The following is a 21,122-nucleotide window of genomic DNA, read 5'->3' on the forward strand; positions in this document are numbered from 1 at the left end:
CAACCCAGTAGTCCGCACAGGTTAAAATGTGGGCAACTCTGCTGTCGTTGCGCAGGCACTGCAGCATGTAGTCGCTCATGTGTGCCAGGCTGCCCAGGGGTAAGGACAAGCTGTCCTCTGTGGGAGGCGTATCGTCATCGTCCTGCCTTTCCCCCCAGCCACGCACCAGTGATGGACCCGAGCTGCGTTGGGTGCCACCCCGCTGTGACCATGCTTCATCCTCATCCTCCTCCACCTCCTCCTCATCCTCGTCCTCCTCGTCCTCCAGTAGTGGGCCCTGGCTGGCCACATTTGTACCTGGCCTCTGCTGTTGCCAAAAACCTCCCTCTGAGTCACTTCGAAGAGACTGGCCTGAAAGTGCTAAAAATGACCCCTCTTCCTCCTCCTCCTCCTCCTCCTCCTGGGCCACCTCCTCTTCCATCATCGCCCTAAGTGTTTTCTCAAGGAGACATAGAAGTGGTATTGTAACGCTGATAACGGTGTCATCGCCACTGGCCATGTTGGTGGAGTACTCGAAACAGCGCAACAGGGCACACAGGTCTCGCATGGAGGCCCAGTCATTGGTGGTGAAGTGGTGCTGTTCTGTAGTGCGACTGACCCGTGCGTGCTGCAGCTGAAACTCCACTATGGCCTGCTGCTGCTCGCACAGTCTGTCCAGCATGTGCAAGGTGGAGTTCCACCTGGTGGGCACGTCGCATATGAGGCGGTGAGCGGGAAGGCCGAAGTTACGCTGTAGCGCAGACAGGCGAGCAGCAGCAGGATGTGAACGCCGGAAGCGCGAACAGACGGCCCGCACTTTATGCAGCAGCTCTGACATGTCGGGGTAGTTGTGAATGAACTTCTGCACCACCAAATTCAGCACATGCGCCAAGCAAGGGATGTGCGTCAAATTGGCTAGTCCCAGAGCTGCAACGAGATTTCGCCCATTATCACACACCACCAGGCCGGGCTTGAGGCTCACCGGCAGCAACCACTCGTCGGTCTGTTGTTCTATACCCCGCCACAACTCCTGTGCGGTGTGGGGCCTGTCCCCCAAACATATGAGTTTCAGAATGGCCTGCTGACGTTTACCCCGGGCTGTGCTGAAGTTGGTGGTGAAGGTGTGTGGCTGACTGGATGAGCAGGTGGAAGAAGAGGAGGAGGAAGCCGAGAAGGAGGAGGTGGCAACAGGAGGCAAAGAATGTTGCCCTGCGATCCTTGGCGGCGGAAGGACGTGCGCCAAACAGCTCTCCGCCTGGGGCCCAGCTGCCACTACATTTACCCAGTGTGCAGTTAGGGAGATATAGCGTCCCTGGCCGTGCTTACTGGTCCACGTATCTGTGGTTAGGTGGACCTTGCCACAGATGGCGTTGCGCAGTGCACACTTGATTTTATCGGATACTTGGTTGTGCAGGGAAGGCACGGCTCTCTTGGAGAAGTAGTGCCGGCTGGGAACAACATACTGTGGGACAGCAAGCGACATGAGCTGTTTGAAGCTGTCTGTGTCCACCAGCCTAAATGACAGCATTTCATAGGCCAGTAGTTTAGAAATGCTGGCATTCAGGGCCAGGGATCGAGGGTGGCTAGGTGGGAATTTACGCTTTCTATCAAATGTTTGTGAGATGGAGAGCTGAACGCTGGCGTGTGACATGGTTGAGACGCTTGGTGACGGAGGTGGTGGTGGTGGTGTTGGTGGTACATCCCCTGTTTGCTGGGCGGCAGGTGCCAACGTTCCTCCAGAGGCGGAGGAAGAGGCCGAGGCGGCAGCAGCAGAATAGGCCGAGGCGGCAGCAGCAGAAGAGGTAGCAGGGGGAGCCTGAGTGACTTCCTTGGTTTTAAGGTGTTTACTCCACTGCAGTTCATGCTTTGCATGCAGGTGCCTGGTCATGCAGGTTGTGCTCAGGTTCAGAACGTTAATGCCTCGCTTCAGGCTCTGATGGCACAGCGTGCAAACCACTCGGGTCTTGTCGTCAGCACATTGTTTGAAGAAGTGCCATGCCAGGGAACTCCTTGAAGCTGCCTTTGGGGTGCTCGGTCCCAGATGGCGGCGGTCAGTAGCAGGCGGAGTCTCTTGGCGGCGGGTGTTCTGCTTTTGCCCACTGCTCCCTCTTTTGCTACGCTGTTGGCTCGGTCTCACCACTGCCTCTTCCTCCGAACTGTGAAAGTCAGTGGCACGACCTTCATTCCATGTGGGGTCTAGGACCTCATCGTCCCCTGCATCGTCTTCCACCCAGTCTTGATCCCTGACCTCCTGTTCAGTCTGCACACTGCAGAAAGACGCAGCAGTTGGCACCTGTGTTTCGTCATCATCAGAGACATGCTGAGGTGGTATTCCCATGTCCTCATCATCAGGAAACATAAGTGGTTGTGCGTCAGTGCATTCTATGTCTTTCACCGCTGGGGAAGGGCTAGGTGGATGCCCTTGGGAAACCCTGCCAGCGGAGTCTTCAAACAGCATAAGAGACTGCTGCATAACTTGAGGCTGAGACAGTTTCCCTGGTATGCATGGGGGTGATGTGACAGACTGATGGGGTTGGTTTTCAGGCGCCATCTGTGCGCTTTCTGCAGAAGACTGGGTGGGAGATAATGTGAACGTGCTGGATCCACTGTCGGCCACCCAATTGACTAATGCCTGTACCTGCTCAGGCCTTACCATCCTTAGAACGGCATTGGGCCCCACCATATATCGCTGTAAATTCTGGCGGCTACTGGGACCTGAGGTAGTTGGTACACTAGGACGTGTGGATGTGGCAGAACGGCCACGTCCTCTCCCAGCACCAGAGGGTCCACTAACACCACCACGACCATGTCCACGTCCGCGTCCCTTACTAGATGTTTTTCTCATTGTTATGGTTCACCACAACAACAAATATATTATTTGGCCCAATGTATTGTATTCAAATTCAGCGGGATATAAATTTGAGGCCTAGTATTTAGGCGCTGGGTGACCGGTATGGATTTAGTGACAGAATTAGACTTGGAAATGCACAGAAGCGTGTGTGTGAAGTTATTCTGAATGACCCTATGTGCACCTTCAATATGATCTACCCTTTTAGGGATAGATTTCAAATAGCTCTGATATAGCAGAAACGACTAAATTATGAAATTGCTAAATTGGGAATTGTATTTCAACCCAGAACAAAAAATGTGCTTTGACGGACACTAAATAACTTTCCCAGCCACAACAGGACAGCGGTAACGAGAGATTTAGCGGGATATAAATTTGAGGCCTAGTATTTAGGCGCTGGGTGACAGGTATGGGTTTAGTGACAGAATTAGATTTGGAAATGCACAGTAGCGGGTGTGTGAAGTTATTCTGAATGACCCTATGTGCACCTTGAATATTATATACCCTTTTAGGGATAGATTTCAAATAGCTCTGATATAGCAGAAACCACTAAATTATGAAATTGCTAAATTGGGAATTGTATTTCAACCCAGAACAAGAAATGTGCTTGAACGGACACTAAATAACTCGCCCAGCTACAGCACTAGGGACAGATTTAGCGGGATATAAATTTGAGGCCTAGTATTTAGGCGCTGGGTGACAGGTATGGGTTTAGTGCCAGAATTAGACTTGGAAATACACAGTAGCGGGTGTGTGTGAAGTTATTCTGAATGACCCAATGTGCACCTTGAATATTATATACCCTTTTAGGGATAGATTTCAAATAGCTCTGATATAGCAGAAACCACTAAATTATGAAATTGCTAAATTGGGAATTGTATTTCAACCCAGAACAAGAAATGTGCTTGAACGGACACTAAATAACTCGCCCAGCTACAGCACTAAGGACAGATTTAGCGGGATATAAATTTGAGGCCTAGTATTTAGGCGCTGGGTGACAGGTATGGGTTTAGTGACAGAATTAGATTTGGAAATGCACAGTAGCGGGTGTGTGAAGTTATTCTGAATGACCCTATGTGCACCTTGAATATTATATACCCTTTTAGGGATAGATTTCAAATAGCTCTGATATAGCAGAAACCACTAAATTATGAAATTGCTAAATTGGGAATTGTATTTCAACCCAGAACAAGAAATGTGCTTGAACGGACACTAAATAACTCGCCCAGCTACAGCACTAGGGACAGATTTAGCGGGATATAAATTTGAGGCCTAGTATTTAGGCGCTGGGTGACAGGTATGGGTTTAGTGCCAGAATTAGACTTGGAAATACACAGTAGCGGGTGTGTGTGAAGTTATTCTGAATGACCCAATGTGCACCTTGAATATTATATACCCTTTTAGGGATAGATTTCAAATAGCTCTGATATAGCAGAAACCACTAAATTATGAAATTGCTAAATTGGGAATTGTATTTCAACCCAGAACAAGAAATGTGCTTGAACGGACACTAAATAACTCGCCCAGCTACAGCACTAAGGACAGATTTAGCGGGATATAAATTTGAGGCCTAGTATTTAGGCGCTGGGTGACAGGTATGGGTTTAGTGCCAGAATTAGACTTGGAAATACACAGTAGCGGGTGTGTGTGAAGTTATTCTGAATGACCCAATGTGCACCTTGAATATTATATACCCTTTTAGGGATAGATTTCAAATAGCTCTGATATAGCAGAAACCACTAAATTATGAAATTGCTAAATTGGGAATTGTATTTCAACCCAGAACAAGAAATGTGCTTGAACGGACACTAAATAACTCGCCCAGCTACAGCACTAAGGACAGATTTAGCGGGATATAAATTTGAGGCCTAGTATTTAGGCGCTGGGTGACAGGTATGGGTTTAGTGCCAGAATTAGACTTGGAAATACACAGTAGCGGGTGTGTGTGAAGTTATTCTGAATGACCCAATGTGCACCTTGAATATTATATACCCTTTTAGGGATAGATTTCAAATAGCTCTGATATAGCAGAAACCACTAAATTATGAAATTGCTAAATTGGGAATTGTATTTCAACCCAGAACAAGAAATGTGCTTGAACGGACACTAAATAACTCGCCCAGCTACAGCACTAAGGACAGATTTAGCGGGATATAAATTTGAGGCCTAGTATTTAGGCGCTGGGTGACAGGTATGGGTTTAGTGCCAGAATTAGACTTGGAAATACACAGTAGCGGGTGTGTGTGAAGTTATTCTGAATGACCCAATGTGCACCTTGAATATTATATACCCTTTTAGGGATAGATTTCAAATAGCTCTGATATAGCAGAAACCACTAAATTATGAAATTGCTAAATTGGGAATTGTATTTCAACCCAGAACAAGAAATGTGCTTGAACGGACACTAAATAACTCGCCCAGCTACAGCACTAAGGACAGATTTAGCGGGATATAAATTTGAGGCCTAGTATTTAGGCGCTGGGTGACAGGTATGGGTTTAGTGCCAGAATTAGACTTGGAAATACACAGTAGCGGGTGTGTGTGAAGTTATTCTGAATGACCCAATGTGCACCTTGAATATTATATACCCTTTTAGGGATAGATTTCAAATAGCTCTGATATAGCAGAAACCACTAAATTATGAAATTGCTAAATTGGGAATTGTATTTCAACCCAGAACAAGAAATGTGCTTGAACGGACACTAAATAACTCGCCCAGCTACAGCACTAGGGACAGATTTAGCTGGATATAAATTTGAGGCCTAGTATTTAGGCGCTGGGTGACAGGTATGGGTTTAGTGCCAGAATTAGACTTGGAAATACACAGTAGCGGGTGTGTGTGAAGTTATTCTGAATGACCCAATGTGCACCTTGAATATTATATACCCTTTTAGGGATAGATTTCAAATAGCTCTGATATAGCAGAAACCACTAAATTATGAAATTGCTAAATTGGGAATTGTATTTCAACCCAGAACAAGAAATGTGCTTGAACGGACACTAAATAACTCGCCCAGCTACAGCACTAAGGACAGATTTAGCGGGATATAAATTTGAGGCCTAGTATTTAGGCGCTGGGTGACCGGTATGGATTTAGTGACAGAATTAGACTGGGATATGGCCAAAAAATAAACAGACTATTGCTGGTTAAATGCACTTGGTGTGACAGCTTCACCCTGATGTAGGCTTTAGCCAAAAAACAACCACACCATTGAGGGTTAAATGCACTTGGTGACAGGCGCAGCTTGCCCCTGATTTAGTATATGGCCAAAAAATGAACAGACTATTGCTGGTTAAATGCACTTGGTGTGACAGCTTCACCCTGATGTAGGCTTTAGCCAAAAAACAACCACACCATTGAGGGTTAAATGCACTTGGTGACAGGCGCAGCTTGCCCCTGATTTTGTATATGGCCAAAAAATGAACAGACTATTGCTGGTTAAATGCACTTGGTGTGACAGCTTCACCCTGATGTAGGCTTTAGCCAAAAAACAACCACACCATTGAGGGTTAAATGCACTTGGTCGCAGCTTGTGCTGGCGCACCACAAGACACAAAATGGCCGCCGATCACCCCAGAAAAATGTGACTGACAAACGGTCTGGGCAGCCTAAAAACAGTGAGCAATTGAGGATCAGCAGCTCAATGATCCACAGCTGCAGATCGATCAGTTAATCAAGTCCTTTGGAGGAGTTAATCTGCCTAATCTCGCCCTACTGTCGCAGCCGCAACCTCTCCCTACGCTAATCAGAGCAGAGTGACGGGCGGCGCTATGTGACTCCAGCTTAAATAGAGGCTGGGTCACATGGTGCTCTGGCCAATCACAGCCATGCCAATAGTAGGCATGGCTGTGATGGCCTCTTGGGGCAAGTAGTATGACGCTTGTTGATTGGCTGCTTTGCAGCCTTTCAAAAAGCGCCAAGAAAGCGTCACAAAAGCGCGAAGAAAGCGACGAACACCGAACCCGAACCCGGACTTTTACGAAAATGTCCGGGTTCGGGTCCGTGTCACGGACACCCCAAAATTCGGTACGAACCCGAACTATACAGTTCGAGTTCGCTCATCCCTAATTAAGTACAATATGTGAAGAGAAAACAATCTTAGAATAGCCTGGATAAGTAAAAGAGTTTTAAAGTTATCACCACATAAAATGACACATGTCAGATTTACAAGAAATGGCCTGGTCCTTAAGGTGAAATATGGCAGGGCAAGTTTGAAGAAACCTGCGATGCTAATTATAGGACACACTTTTGTTTAGCATGTCATTATGGTCAGATTATTTTCTTTTATTTTTTCTATGGGCACCATCATTTTTGTCCAGGCCATTTTCATTAGTTTTTTTTTTTTATATTCTGTTGAAATGCAATTCAAAAACAATGTCTGATTTTCATTAGTTGATTTTCAGATTTTTTTTTCTTATTACTTTTGTCAGTTTCAAGTTATTTCAGTGGCCATGTGGGTTTTTCTTTCTTTAACGGAAGGGTACTGTGGAAATGTGAACAGTGATGTGTACGGTGAAGCCCTGGAAGGGGTGTATATCTCATCTAGGTGAGATAAGTAAAGTCCAGGAAGATGGCGCTGGCTTTAGCAAACCTAGTTGCTAACACTATTTTCTTTATTTGTTCAGGGCTGGATTTTATTGGATTGGGGTGGTAGGTTTCGCAGTAGGACCTCCCAATCCACCCCCTCATGCCAGGGCATGTTTTCCTTTCACCTGAGGTGATTGCAGGTGAGGCCTGCTGTAATCAGGCCAACAAAAAGCACCTCCCAGTGTGTCAGTCTGGGGAGAGAGTGAACCTGGGATACAGAGACCTGCCAAGGCTCTGTGTGTGGTCTCAGTCATAAGGTCTGAGGGGCCACGAGGCTGTGTAGCCGAGAGGCTGATGGACGATTTGCTGAGAAAGCCGCACCTGAGACAGTGTGTGAACTGTGCTATGTAGGGGAGTCAGGAAGACACGTTATCTGCATTAGTTAGAGCCTAGCCGGGCAAGTGTTTATTATTTTGTGTGGATATTACATGTATTTCTACTATTTAAAAAAAAAATATAATATATATTTATTTTGTAAACTTTCTTGGACACTTATTGACCTAAGGCTTGAGGCAGTTATCAGTTTACAGTAGGAGGACACATTCTTGGATAACTCCATTCTTGGACCTTTAACCCCTCAGATTGCTGTCAGTCTGATTTAATAGCAGCTGCAGGATCCAACATTTGACAGAAGGAAAAGTCACAAAAATATTGAAGGATTTTATATCAGCGAAGAGACGAGCCATGTCAACAGAAAAATAAAGAGTTAGGACTCTCGGAAAGTGGTAATGAAAAGAAGAAAAAAAAAGCCACATCATGAAAGCCAAACTAGGTTTATGGTGCTATAAAGCATGGGCTCATTAAAAATGAAAGGGATTGTCCAGCTTTAGGGGTTTTGTTGAGAAACCGGTGCACTGTGTTGCACTTGTTAAAAAGCTCTTAGCCAGGGGCGTGGCCAAGCAGCCGAGGGAGATGGAAGCCTGAATCTGAGCTCCTGCTCCATTACAGCGTTGCAGACCTGCTAATCCCCACTAGCATCCACCAAACTGACGTCCATTTCTCCCTCTAAGTCCCTGTATGCCTCCATGATGACCAGAGGCAGGAAAAGTCTGAGACAGCAGGGCAAACTGGACTTTTTCTTTGACCAGGAGAAGACCAAAGATGGCGCCGGCTGGGACTGTGCACGCAGCACCCCGGGCTCCAGCCCTTCCTTATCATCAGGATCGCACTCACCGTCCGGACCCCAGCAAAACCAGTCTCCTTCCAGCGCTTCTTCTGTGGAGTCCCCTCCTGCCATGGCCTCATACAGACTGCAGAGAATGGCGGAGGAGTCCCTTCCCGCTCCCCCTGGAAACGCCGTTACCCAGGCCTCACCGACTGCTATCCCAGACAAACAGCGACCAAGACATCACGGTCTCAGCAACTCTGGTGAGTGTACATCTTCCCCCGGGGGCCAGTCGGGTACTCCCTCTATACATGAGGTGCTGCAAAGGGACCCTGCTAAAGGACATGCTACTAGCATTTCATCACTCCATAACAGCACAGATCACAAAATCGATCGTCCCGATCCAGGCTACTGTTAAAGAGCTGGGGGATAAAATGGTGCACGTGGAGACCAAAATGGGAGAATTTGCTACTTCCCATAATACATTAATTGACTCCCATGAGCTCCTCTATGAAGAGGTCACCCAAGTTAAAGCTAAAATTGTGGACTTAGAGGATCGTTCCCGCCGGAACAACCTCAAATTGCGGGAGGTCCCAGAAGATATTGCCGCATCTGAACTAGCAGTATATATACAGAAGCTGATACGATTGCTCCTGCCTAATTGTGCAGAACACGACTTAATAATCGACAGGGCACACAGAATTGTCAAACCCAAGCACGTGCCTGATGATGTCCCAAGAGATGTATTAGCCAGGGTGCATTTCTTCCACATTAAGGAGCAACTCCTCATGGCCGCAAGGAAAATGGAGACTCTCACAGCCCCGTATGAGGGGGTTAAGATATTTGTGGACATCTCAGCAGCGACATTACAGCTCCGGAAGTCTCTCGCCCCTATTACTACAGCTCTGAGAGCACACTCCATTGCTTATAGATGGGGCTTCCCCGTTAAGCTCTTAATTCACAAGGAGGGCTCTTTAGTGGTGATTCGATCTGTTGCCAAAGGGAAAGCAACCCTTGCATTATGGAACATCACCGTGGAACCCACACATGACCCTGATGCTCCTAGACGTCACCATGCATCTGGAGAATGGCAGTTGGTGGAGAATAGACGACGTAAGAAAGCGCACTAAAGGGGACCTTTTCTGCTTCTACCTTTATGGAGCAGCAGTCCTAGTATTCTCTGTTCTGGCATTTGGCAGGACTCTTTCCCCAATAGTTGCGGAGGCGCAAACTTGTGCCTTACTAATCTGTTGTAACTCCCCAGTCACTGTTTTTGTTTATTACCTTTCAGTTCTAATTCTCTACATGTTCCTGGCAGAGTACTACTTTACGCTATGCTTATCTGTGTACATCTTTGGCTGTTGGGGCTGCACCTCCCTCCACCTCAGGGTACTTCTTGCGTTAATAGCAACACTGATTAAGAATGGTACTGAAACTTAGCACTCTAAACGTTAGGGGGCTGAACAGCCCTTACAAGCGCAATCTGATGTGGAGGGAGGCCCTCTCCCTACAGTGTGACATTTTTTTGTGCCCAAGAGACACATATTATTATATGCTGATCGCCTTAAGCATAGATGTTTCCCAGTTATTCTCCAGGCTCATTGCACCAAAAAGAAAAGAGGGGTGCTGCTAGCAATCAAGAATACTGTAGCTTATACTGCGGTGTCTTCTATTGTCGACTCCGGAGGGCGGTACATCATACATGTCTGTTATCTAAACAATATCCTATACACCATGGTAGGGCTTTATGCTCCCAATGCGCATTCCCAGCGTTTCCTCCAAAACCTTCTCACTAAGGTCCAGTCTATTCACAAGGAAGGGTCCTTATCTGCGGAGATTTTAATTTGGTCCTGGATGCATCTGTAGACTCCTCCTCCTCTGTGAGAAAGAATCCCAATATACTGATGGGCCTTCTTTCCAAAATGGCCTTATATGACATATGGCGCTTACACTACGCCATGGAACGAGACTATACCTATTTCTCCCCTTCACATCTGACATATTCTCACATAGATCTTGTGCTGGCAGATAGAGCTTCTCTCTCGACTATCACAAGCTCAGATATAGGAACGATATCATGGTCAGACCATGCTCCCGTTTCAGTGAAAATTTCAGAACACTATAACCGCCCTCCGAACTCGACTTCGATTATAAATGAATACTTACTGGCGTTTTCTGAATATTTCCAGAACAATGTAAACTCAGTGGACAATCCGTCTATCACCTGGGCAGCACATAAGGCCTACATTAGGGGTATTTTTTTTATCAAACTAGGGCACAAAGCTAAAAAGAAAAGAGAGCACCTCATTACATACCTACTGAACAAAATCCGAGCACTAGAGATTCTGAATAAAGCGTCACCTGCTCCTAGTCACTCAGAGGAGCTACGCTCTCTTAGGGCACAGCTGAGGGAGCACATGCTGCATAGATACGAATTGTCTTTGAAAAAAGCCAAAGCTATGTATTATTCACAAGCAAACAAAGCAGGGAAACTATTGGCAAGTAGGATTAAATGCAGGGCCCAAAATTCACGGATTGCTTTTCTCTGGGACTCCTCTAAAACCCACAAAATTTATGATCCAAAAGGGATTGTGAATAGGTTCATGTCCTTTTATTCAAAATTATATAATCTAGCTGACAACAATGAGGTGGTTCAGCCTTCTGACCACGACATTAGTAATTTCCTTGACTCCCTCTCACTGCCTTCCATGTCTGAAGAACATAAAACTAAGATATGCTTGCCCATCACACTAGAGGAAATAATGAGTATTATCAAACAGCTACCCCACCATAAGAGCCCCGGCTTGTCTAACTCCTACTATAAACTTTTCTCAGAGATCCTAGGTTCGCATCTTCACTCATCCCTAGCGAGGATTATGTCTGATGGTCACATGCCTAGAGAGATGCTAGAGGCCACTATTGTCACCTTACCAAAACCTGGTAAAGAACCAACTATTCCCCAAAATTTTCGGCCTATCTCCCTCCTCAATACTGACCTAAAAATCTACGCCAAGTTACTGGCAAACAGGCTGGCGGAGATTATCCCGACCTTGATTGCCCCTGACCAGGTGGGATTTGTCGTAGGCAGGCAAATCACAGACAACTCTAGGAGAGTGTTAAACCTGCTTGATAGAGTCAATAAGCTGCGACTGCCCACGGTGTTCCTCACGCTGGACGCTGAGAAGGAATTCGACCGAGTGAATTGGTCGTTTGCCTTCTCGGTGCTCCAAAAAATGGGCTTCCCTGTCGCAATTATCAGAGCAATAGAAGCACTATACAAGGGCCCTGCTGCTCGAGTTTTAACTAACGGTGTGTTGTCGGACCCCTTTAACCTCTCAAATGGTACGAGGCAGGGCTGCCCCCTTTCCCCTCTTATTTTTATACTGTCCCTGGAGCCGTTAGCGCAGGCTATCAGACAAACTGAGAATATCTCAGGAATCCAGAGTGGAGACAGGCAACATACCCTCTCATTATATGCGGATGACATAATCCTTTCCTTAACTAACCCAGCCTTGTCCCTACACGAAGTTAGGAAGGTCATCTACACTTATGGCACATTATCATTCTACAAACTAAATGAGAGTAAGTCCCAAGCCCTCCCCCTTTTTATTCCTAACCACACCCTAGACCAGTTAAAACAGCTCTAACCTTGGGACTGGCAGACCATAGGAGTCCAATGCCTTGGGGTTCAACTTACCCCCACTATTCAAAAATTGTATGACGCAAATTTTCCCCGATCCCTCCTAGATCTTCTGAAAGAATTGGATAACATAGCGAAAATGGAAATATCGTGGCTAGGCAGTGGCAGCCTTCCAGCAGCATGTGCTCCCTAAGCTTCTCTATTTATTCAGGATTCTCCCACTGGACCTTCCCAGCTCCTTTTTCAACACTGTCAACAAACTACTTAATAGGTTTATTTGGAAGAAAGGTCCACCCCGCATTGCCAAGTCAATAATGTCTAAATTTAGGAAAGTAGGCGGCTTAAACCTCCCAAATATTTATGATTACTACCTAGCCACTAGGGTGCACCAACTCAAGGAATGGTGGACCGCTGATAACCCCAAACACTGGGTCCACATTGAGCAGACCCTTGCCCCAACCCACAACTTAAAAGTAATACTGTTAGCTTCCCTCTTTAAGGAAGCACCGTCACAATCCTTCCCATATTTACTTTCCACCTCTTTGAAAGCCTGGAAAAGATATCACAGTGGTGATCACGGAACGACCGTTTCCATAGCAAAAGTCACCCCAATAGAGGTGCTGCACTACCTCATTCCTGATCTCTCTCTGGAGGGATGGAGGGATGGAGGAGTAGCAACGGTTGCTGATTTGCTCCACCAGGAGGAAGTGACTTCTATAAGTATTTGAGGATTCGCCACCTACTAGCTTCCAACCCTACGCTCACTGTAAACTCACACGCGGAGCTTCTGAACCAGTGGAACATGACACACTCCAAGTGGAAGGGAATCCACCCTCTCTACGCGTTCCTGGGCAACAAAAACTCCTTTGTAAAAACCACCCCCATTATCTCATGGGGACAAGAATTGGGTCATGGTATCCCCCCAGCACAGTGGTTCACAGCTATCAATTATGCGACTAAAAGACTGAAATGCGTGTCACACCTTGAAGCATATTCGAAAACATTACTCAGATGGTATTTTACCCCTCTGAGATTGAGCCGCATTTACCCTGGCTTGGAGCCACTGTGCTGGAGGGGATGCGGTGGTAGCGGGTCCCTTATACATATACTTTGGAGCTGTCCCCTACTACAAGAATTATGGTCTAGCATTTTCCAGTTGGTTGAAAGGGCAGCAGGCCGCGAACTAATTAGAGACCCGGCTCTGGTCTTACTTTTTATTGATATCACGGTGATCCCTTATAAATTTAGGACCATTGCTATGCATCTGTTCCTGGCCACAAAATTGGCCATAACTAGGCACTGGAGAAGCCCAACGATTCCGACTGTACAGGAAATCATTAACTCAGTGGACACCACTAGATCGATTGAAAAGATGATAGCACACAAGGGCTTTGCGCTACGCAGATTTGAAATGGAATGGGCGCAGTGGACCAATCTACCCCTTGGCAGATAAGCTGACATAAACCAGCTTTGTTCACAAGTGTCTGTTACTGACATGTCACACTGTTCACACTTACTGATGCCTGTGATGTACACTTTAAAGCCTTGGTTTAGGCACAAACTCTGCCCCGTTCTCTTCTACTTTTTGGTTATTTTTCTCATGTTGTACTTTGTCAGATATTGCCATTTGAATGTACTGATGCTACACCAAGCTGTCTCTTTTTGATGCAATCATTGGAGTGCATATTATCACCTTGCTCCTGCGAACTACAGCATAATAATTATGTACACTAATGTAATATGACATGATGTACGGTTATTTTGTACCAATCCTTTGTTTATTGATTTCTCTGGATAAATGAAAAAATCTTCAATAAAGATATATTGAACGAAAAAAAAAAAAAAAAGCTCTTAGCCACCTGCTCCCTGCTGCTCCATTCCAGCTCTCTTCAGTGGCACGTGACCTAGCAGTGACATTCTATTTGAGGACATGTTTTTCGGCAGTTTATCATTTTTAAATGTTTTTCATGTCAGCACTTTTCTTTGTTTTGTTGTGACATCACTGGTAGGAGTTTTACATGAAAAACCTCCTGCTTCCTGCTTTGGTCCACCTGCCACACTGCTCTCTCTGCAGTAGTCACACCTCCTCTCTTCATGTTACCTAGCTGCAGCCATCCCTGTTAAACATTACAGTGGAAAGCATGTCTGGTCTGGCTTTGGTTAGTAAACCCAGCGATAGGGTGATGAAAACAGTTTCTACATGTAAACATCCTTCCTGGAAGAGCTGATGGAGAGAACTGAGGAAGGAAACTGCTGACATGAAAAACAGGTATATGGGACAAAAATACTCTGGGGTACTCTAAGCAGATTAATGAAATGTTATTATGAACCCATATAAGGCCCCATTCACACAGCCAAATTTTTGCTTAGCATCCGATCCACATTTTTTGTGGATGGATGTGGATCCATTAATTTCAATGGGTCTGCAAAAAATATACGGACAAGGGTAGGCATTGTTACAAAATGGATGCAACACGGCCGCCACACGGATGTCATCTGCATTTTTTGCAGATTTGTGTTTTTCAGACAGCAAAATACATACGGTCATGCGAATGCACCCTAAGAGTCTAGATCAGGGATCAGCAACCTTCGGCACCCCAGCTGCGGTGAAACTACAGCTCCCGACATGAGCACTTGCTTTGCTGTTCTCATAACTCCCATACAGGTGAATGGAGCATGCTGGGAGTTGTATGTAAAGTAACAGGTTGCTGATCCCTGCTCTAGATGTACGCTACGATGGCATTAGGGTTGCAAAGGGTTTTTCAAGATCTCTGGATAGGTCATCAGTATCTGATCGATGGGGGTTGAGCAGTTTGGTCTCTCGGCTCACCAAGCACAGCGTGGTCCATTTCATAGCGGCTGTGCTTGGTGTCACAATTAGACCCATTCACTTTAATGGGGCTGAGCTGTGCCTTGTACATGTGAACGATTAACGTGATGCCACATGTCCTAGAGAAAGCTGCAAGAAGGCCACAGCGCTACTGTGAGTGCCAGTGCCTTCTCAAACAGCTGATTTGCAGTGTTGGACCCCCAATGATCAGATAGTGATGACCTATCCAGAGGATAGGTCATTAGTAGTTAAGTCTAGGAAAACCCCTTTAGGTATTTTATTAATAATACATTAGCTGTAAGGTATTTTTCTAGTAGAAATTAGGAGTAGTAATAAGTAGTATATTAAATAGCCATTCTTACATTTTCTTCCAGTTTGGTGAGCTGTTCATCTAGTCTGAGAGGGTTAGCAACTATAGGTAAAGTCTCTTGATCAAGTGTATTTGCTGGGGAATCCCATGGATCTGTGGATCCTGCTATCAGTTCCTCAGTTGCATTGATGACCTTTAGGACTTCTGTTGAAATGTTGCAGAGAGACACAGCAGAGTATTTCTGTTTATGTACGAGAGTACATGGGGACAAAATAGCACAAAGTTAGAAAAACATTTTTTTTGTATAAGGTGACACTAATGTTATTTGGAATAATGTATACCAGGCTGAACCTACAATAATATTGTACACAATCCTCTACAGCAGCTGTCCTTGTGTGCTGATCAATATTAACAGTATACAAATTAAGTTTCACAAAATATAATATCTCAATAGCTACTGTAGAGATATCAATTGCTTAAAGAGCCACTGTATTTTCACAATTTCATTGTGCCTGTAAGTGTGATTCCCCCCTCCTTATCTGTTCTGTGAGCTTCAGAGCTGAAAAGAAACATAGTGGTAAGCAAGGAAAAAGATATCACAGCAGTACAGATTTCACAGACGGGATACGCCTCCTGCTTCTGAGTGAAATGCATCTAGCTGTGCAGCTGAAACAGCGACTAATATGTCTCAAAGAGACTTTAGAGAGGCCCAATTATAACGGTTCCTTCACAGTTATGATTGTACAAAGAAGCACAGCCATTATGCAAACTTTTTTGGGAAAAACTTAGGTACTTTTTAAAGGGGGTTTCTCCAGTCCCACAATGAATTTTTTACCTGCCCAGAGTACCCCAAACACTGCATATTTTTGCCCCCATGTACTTTCCTTCCACTGTTCTCAGTATCACTGCATCATGGCAGGATGATTACATGCAGCTTCCTGTTTTAATCAACTTCCTGCCGAGTTTTGTAACCAAACCCAGCAAGCTTTGCTCTGTGGGGTTGCACAGGACTTGTTCCGCCTAGCTAAGGCTAGTTTCACACCAGCAGTATGAGTGCTCTCTGGATCTGGCATTACCGGACGGACTGCAACCCAGCAAACATGCCGGAACAGCCTGCCGGATCTCTTACTGCTAATGTGAAACTAGCCTAACATGGACGAAGGAGGTGTAGGACTACTGCAGATAGAAGTGTGGCAGGCGGAGCAAGTCCTGAGAAATATTACAGAGCAAAACATGTTGGGTTGATGAACACAGCAGGAAGTTGATGAAAACAGTAAGCTCTGCATGTAACCATCCAGCAGCGATGTTGAGAAAAGGGGAATGAAAGTGCTGACATGGAAAATAAGTATATGGAGCAAAACTATACAATGCTTGGGGTTTCTAGGCAGATTGAAAAAAAATCACTATGAGACTGGACAACTGCTCTAAAGGTGTTATGCAGGATTAGAAAAAAAATAGGCTTTTCTTATTGCAGAGACAGCATTCCCATTGACATAAACTAGAATAATCTGCAATACCATACAGAGCCAACAACGAGCATGGAGCTGTTAGGCTACAGGTACATGGCGACACTGGTCACACAACTGTCCCTGCCAGGATTATAAAGTAGCAATGATCCCATAAAAATGAATGGGATCAAAGCAAGAGCCCAAAAAAAATACTCTACTCTATCTTTGCAATTCTGGCCACAACTAGTGTTGACCTGTAGCCCTAGCCTTACAGGGAAAAAAAAAACTCCTTTAAAGGCAAGTTCATGCATAGCATATTTGTTGCAGCTTTTTCTTTTCTTTCTGCGGGATATGCACTGAAAATCTGAAACAACGTACAATGTAGGTGAACTGTAGTAATAAACAATCACTGGGGGATGCAAGAATGTTATGCATTTTCACACACAGTACATTGCAATTTTGTGCCACAGATTTTGCCCACTGCAATGCAGTTATAGTGTATTCAGGACTTTTACACTGCGTATTTTAGGTGCTACAGTTTGTGTGGACATAGCTTAATGCAGTTTTCTGCAGACAGATGTTTGAGAGGCTGACATGTCCAGATGCAATTCTCAGAAAAGTTCTTTATTTTTGTTTTTGAATAATAATTTTTATTTTAACCAAAATATCATTTTCTTTATGAGCAGTCTACAGCATCATGTATTTACCACATATTTTCTTGGTTACTAGTATAAGATCTGTCATGCTGCAGCACATGCTTAGAGTTAAAGGCTATGTACACTTTCGGGGGCAATTTTGTTTATGATTGCATTTTACTCATTTGGGCTAAAAATCATTTCTTCAAATAGTCTTTGTTAAAAATATTGAGCCGTTCTGCCACAAAGGGTTAACTGTCTAGCTGTGTGAATCCTGCTTTCACATTGTCTATGGGTCATCTAATAAACCTCTAAATTACTAAAAGCTCAAACACTTACTTAAGCTACATTTTAATCAGTAAGATAAGAATTCTGCTATAATGAGTGTCTATAAGGTCAGAGATCAGAGATAAGGAGTCGTCAGCTGTGCTGCCTGACGGAAAAAAGTTAAAATTCAAAGCCTGCTACTATCTCAAAGCTGTACAGAGACAGGGGCTCAAAATTTGTAATAAAGACCAATTGAAAAAGTGATTGTTAACTCAAAATAAGTACACTGCAATAATAATAATAATAAAATGTAACCCAAAGGTGTGCAATTGCAGACAAGAATAGGCATTTTCTATTAAGTGCCGGCGATGTGTGGACCGGGGATCTGCAAAACACACTCGGACGTGTGAATGGACCCTAAGCCAGATTTGTCACCCGAATATGCTGCCTTCACATAGCTATACGTATGTACTCCTATTAGCCAAAATTTGTTCTGTTTGGAAAATAGGAACAATGAAAAAATAAGTCCATTGTGTTCATGAGGTGAATGTTCCCCCTGCCTTTCCCAGTCCTTCTTTGCAGTGACTGACAAGCATACACAACAGCCTGTTAATGCTCATTCAATTCATCATGCACCTGTACCTATAATATGCTGCCATCATATAAGGTAAAGTATTCAGCTCCCTGATCCCTCAAAAAGTACCTTGAATCCGTCACCTCCAAAATCAGTATCATGTTGCATAGATGCCTCAAAACATAACTAGTCAAGTTCTCTAACTCTGAGAAATGCTACTTTCTATTCAGGGGCGTAACTACTATAGCGGCAGACCATGCGACTGCTATGGGGCCCAGGGCAAGAGGGGGCCCAGTTGGGATCATCTCCTCTTCTACTGGGGGTAAAAACATGGTCAGGACTTTACCCTCTAAATAAACAACTTTTAGCAAACAAGGCAGTGGAAAAAATGGCCCAAGGGTCATTAAAGGGTTTAGGCAGAAACCCTTTTGTCCTGTGATGGGGGCCTGATTTGATCTTTCCTATAGAGCCCTTACTTCTCTATGTATGCCATTGTTTCTATTTTTATGCAAATAAAGTTTTTGGTGCAACATAGGTGGGGCCACACTGTTTGGTGCACCTGGCTTCCCCTGTGTCATTGCTACCAGCTCTGACAAAAAAAGGTGACAAAAAAAGCAATTTTTGTCACCTTACATCACAAAAAGTGTAATAGCAAGCGATCAAAAGTTATACACACCCTAAAATAGTGTCAATCAAACCGTCATCTCATCCCGCAAAAATTCATACCCTACCTAATAGCCTAATAACTAAAAAAAACTATGGCTCTCATACTATGGAGACAGTAAAACATGATTTATTTTGTTTTAAAAATGAAATCATTGTGTAAAACTTACATAAATAAAAAAAGTAGACATATTAGGTATAGCCACGTCCGTAAAAACCTGCTCTATAAAAATATCACATGACCTAACCCCTCAGGTGAATATCGTAAAAAAATTAAAACTGTGTAAAAAAAAGCCATATTTTGTCATCTTACATCACAAAAAGTGTAATAGCATGTAATAGCAAGCGATCAAAAAGTCATATGCACCCTATAATAGTACCAATCAAACCATCATTTTATCCTGAAAAAAATGAGCTCCTACACAAGAAAAATAAAAAAAAATATGGCTTTCAGACTGTGGAGACACTAAAAAATATTTTTATTTTCAAAAATGCTTTGTTATGTAAAACTGAAACAAATAACCAAAAAAAGTCATATTTGGTATTGTCGCGTCCGTGACAACCTACTCTATAAAAATACCACATGATCTAACCTGGCAGATGAATTTTGTAAATAACAAAAAATAAAACTGTGCCAAAACAGCTATTTCTTGTTACCTTGCCTCACAAAAAAGTGGAATATAGAGCAACCAAAAATCATATGTACCCTAAAATAGTACCAACAAAACTGCCACCTTATCCCGTAGTTTCCAAAATGTGGTAAATTTTTGGGAGTTTCTACTCTAGGGGTGCATCAGGGGGGCTTCAAATGGGACATGGTGTCAATAAACCAGTCCAGCAAAATCTGCCTGCCAAAAACCGTATGGCATTCCTTTCCTTCTGCGCCCTGCCGTGTGCCCGTACAGCAGTTTACGGCCACATATGGGGTGTTTCTGTAAACTACAGAATCAGGGCCATAAATACTGAGTTTTGTTTGGCTGTTAACCCTTGCTTTGTAACTGGAAAAAATGGATTCAAATGCAAAATTTGCCTAAAAAGTGAAATTTTGAAATTTTATCTTTTTTTTCCATTAATTCTTGTGGAACATCTAAAGGGTTAACAAAGTTTGTAAAAAATCAGTTTTGAATACCTTGAGGGGTGTAGTTTGTAAAATGTGGTCATTTTTGGGTGGTTTCTATCATGTAAGCCTCACAAAGTGACTGGTCCTAAAAAAGTGGGTTTTAAAAATTTTCTGACAAATGTCAAGATTTGCTTCTAAACTTCTAAGCCTTCTAATGGTCCCCAAAAAATAAAATGGCATTCACAAAATGATCCAAACATGAAGTAGACATATGGGGAATGTAAAGTAATAACTATTTTAGAGGTATTACTATCTATTATAAAAGTAGAAAAATTGAAATTTGGAAATTTGATAATTTTTCAAAATTTTGGGTAAATTTTGAATTTTTTATAAATAATTAGACCTTTATCTTTGGGGTCATCTGAAGGCAATTGTCTATGCTGTGAAGATACAAGATGTGCAGCACCTGAAACTACGGATACTGGAAGCCTGTGCTAGCATTTCTCCTGCGGTGTTGCTATCAGTGTGTGAAGAGTGGGAGAAGAGGGTTGCATTGACAATCCAACACAGTGAACACATTTTATAAGTGGTCAGAAACTTGTAAATAACTCATGAAAGAATAAAGAATACATTTTCTTGTGAAACTCCCAATAAGTTTGATGTGTCACATGACCCTCTTCCTATTGAAAAAACAAAAGTTGGATTCAAAACGGCAGACTTTAAAATGGCCGCCATGGTCACCACCCATCTTGAAAAGTTTCCCCCTTCACATATACTAATGTGCCACAAACAGGAAGTTAATATCACCAACCATTCCCATTTTATTAAGGTGTATCCATATAAATGGCCCACCCTGTACAATACTTGATGAGAAAACAATCTCAGAATGGCCTGGATAAGTAAAAGCATTTTAAAGTATCACCACAAAAAAGTGACACATGTCAGATTTGCAAAAAATGGCCTGGTCCTAAAGGTGAAAAATGGCAGGGTCCTGAAGGGGTTAAGGGATGTCATTGCTGCAGCCAAAATCTTGACATCATGGCAGCAGCAGCGCTGGAGCAAAGGTTCCAAACTGAGTATAACTTTTATTTATTTTTAATACCTCCTAATGCCTTCTGCAATTAATCTAAGTAATACAGCTCCTTTAACCCCATAAGGACACAGCCAATTTTCAC

At 43.8% G+C, this 21,122-nt stretch overlaps 1 protein-coding gene across 1 annotated transcript in view; it reads right to left on the reverse strand.

The window, feature by feature from the left end:
• The window catches only part of LOC122938981 (myosin VIIA and Rab interacting protein), a 570,956-nt gene that overhangs the window by 35,627 nt on the left and 514,207 nt on the right, over nt 1-21,122 (reverse strand). The window contains exon 12 of the mRNA XM_044294890.1: nt 15,353-15,541. Coding sequence (XP_044150825.1) covers nt 15,353-15,541 — 189 coding nt within the window. The remainder of the gene's footprint in view (nt 1-15,352; nt 15,542-21,122) is intronic.

This window comes from Bufo gargarizans, chromosome 5 (genome assembly GCF_014858855.1).
Source record: "Bufo gargarizans isolate SCDJY-AF-19 chromosome 5, ASM1485885v1, whole genome shotgun sequence".
In the NCBI taxonomy this organism is placed as follows: Eukaryota; Metazoa; Chordata; class Amphibia; order Anura; family Bufonidae; genus Bufo; species Bufo gargarizans.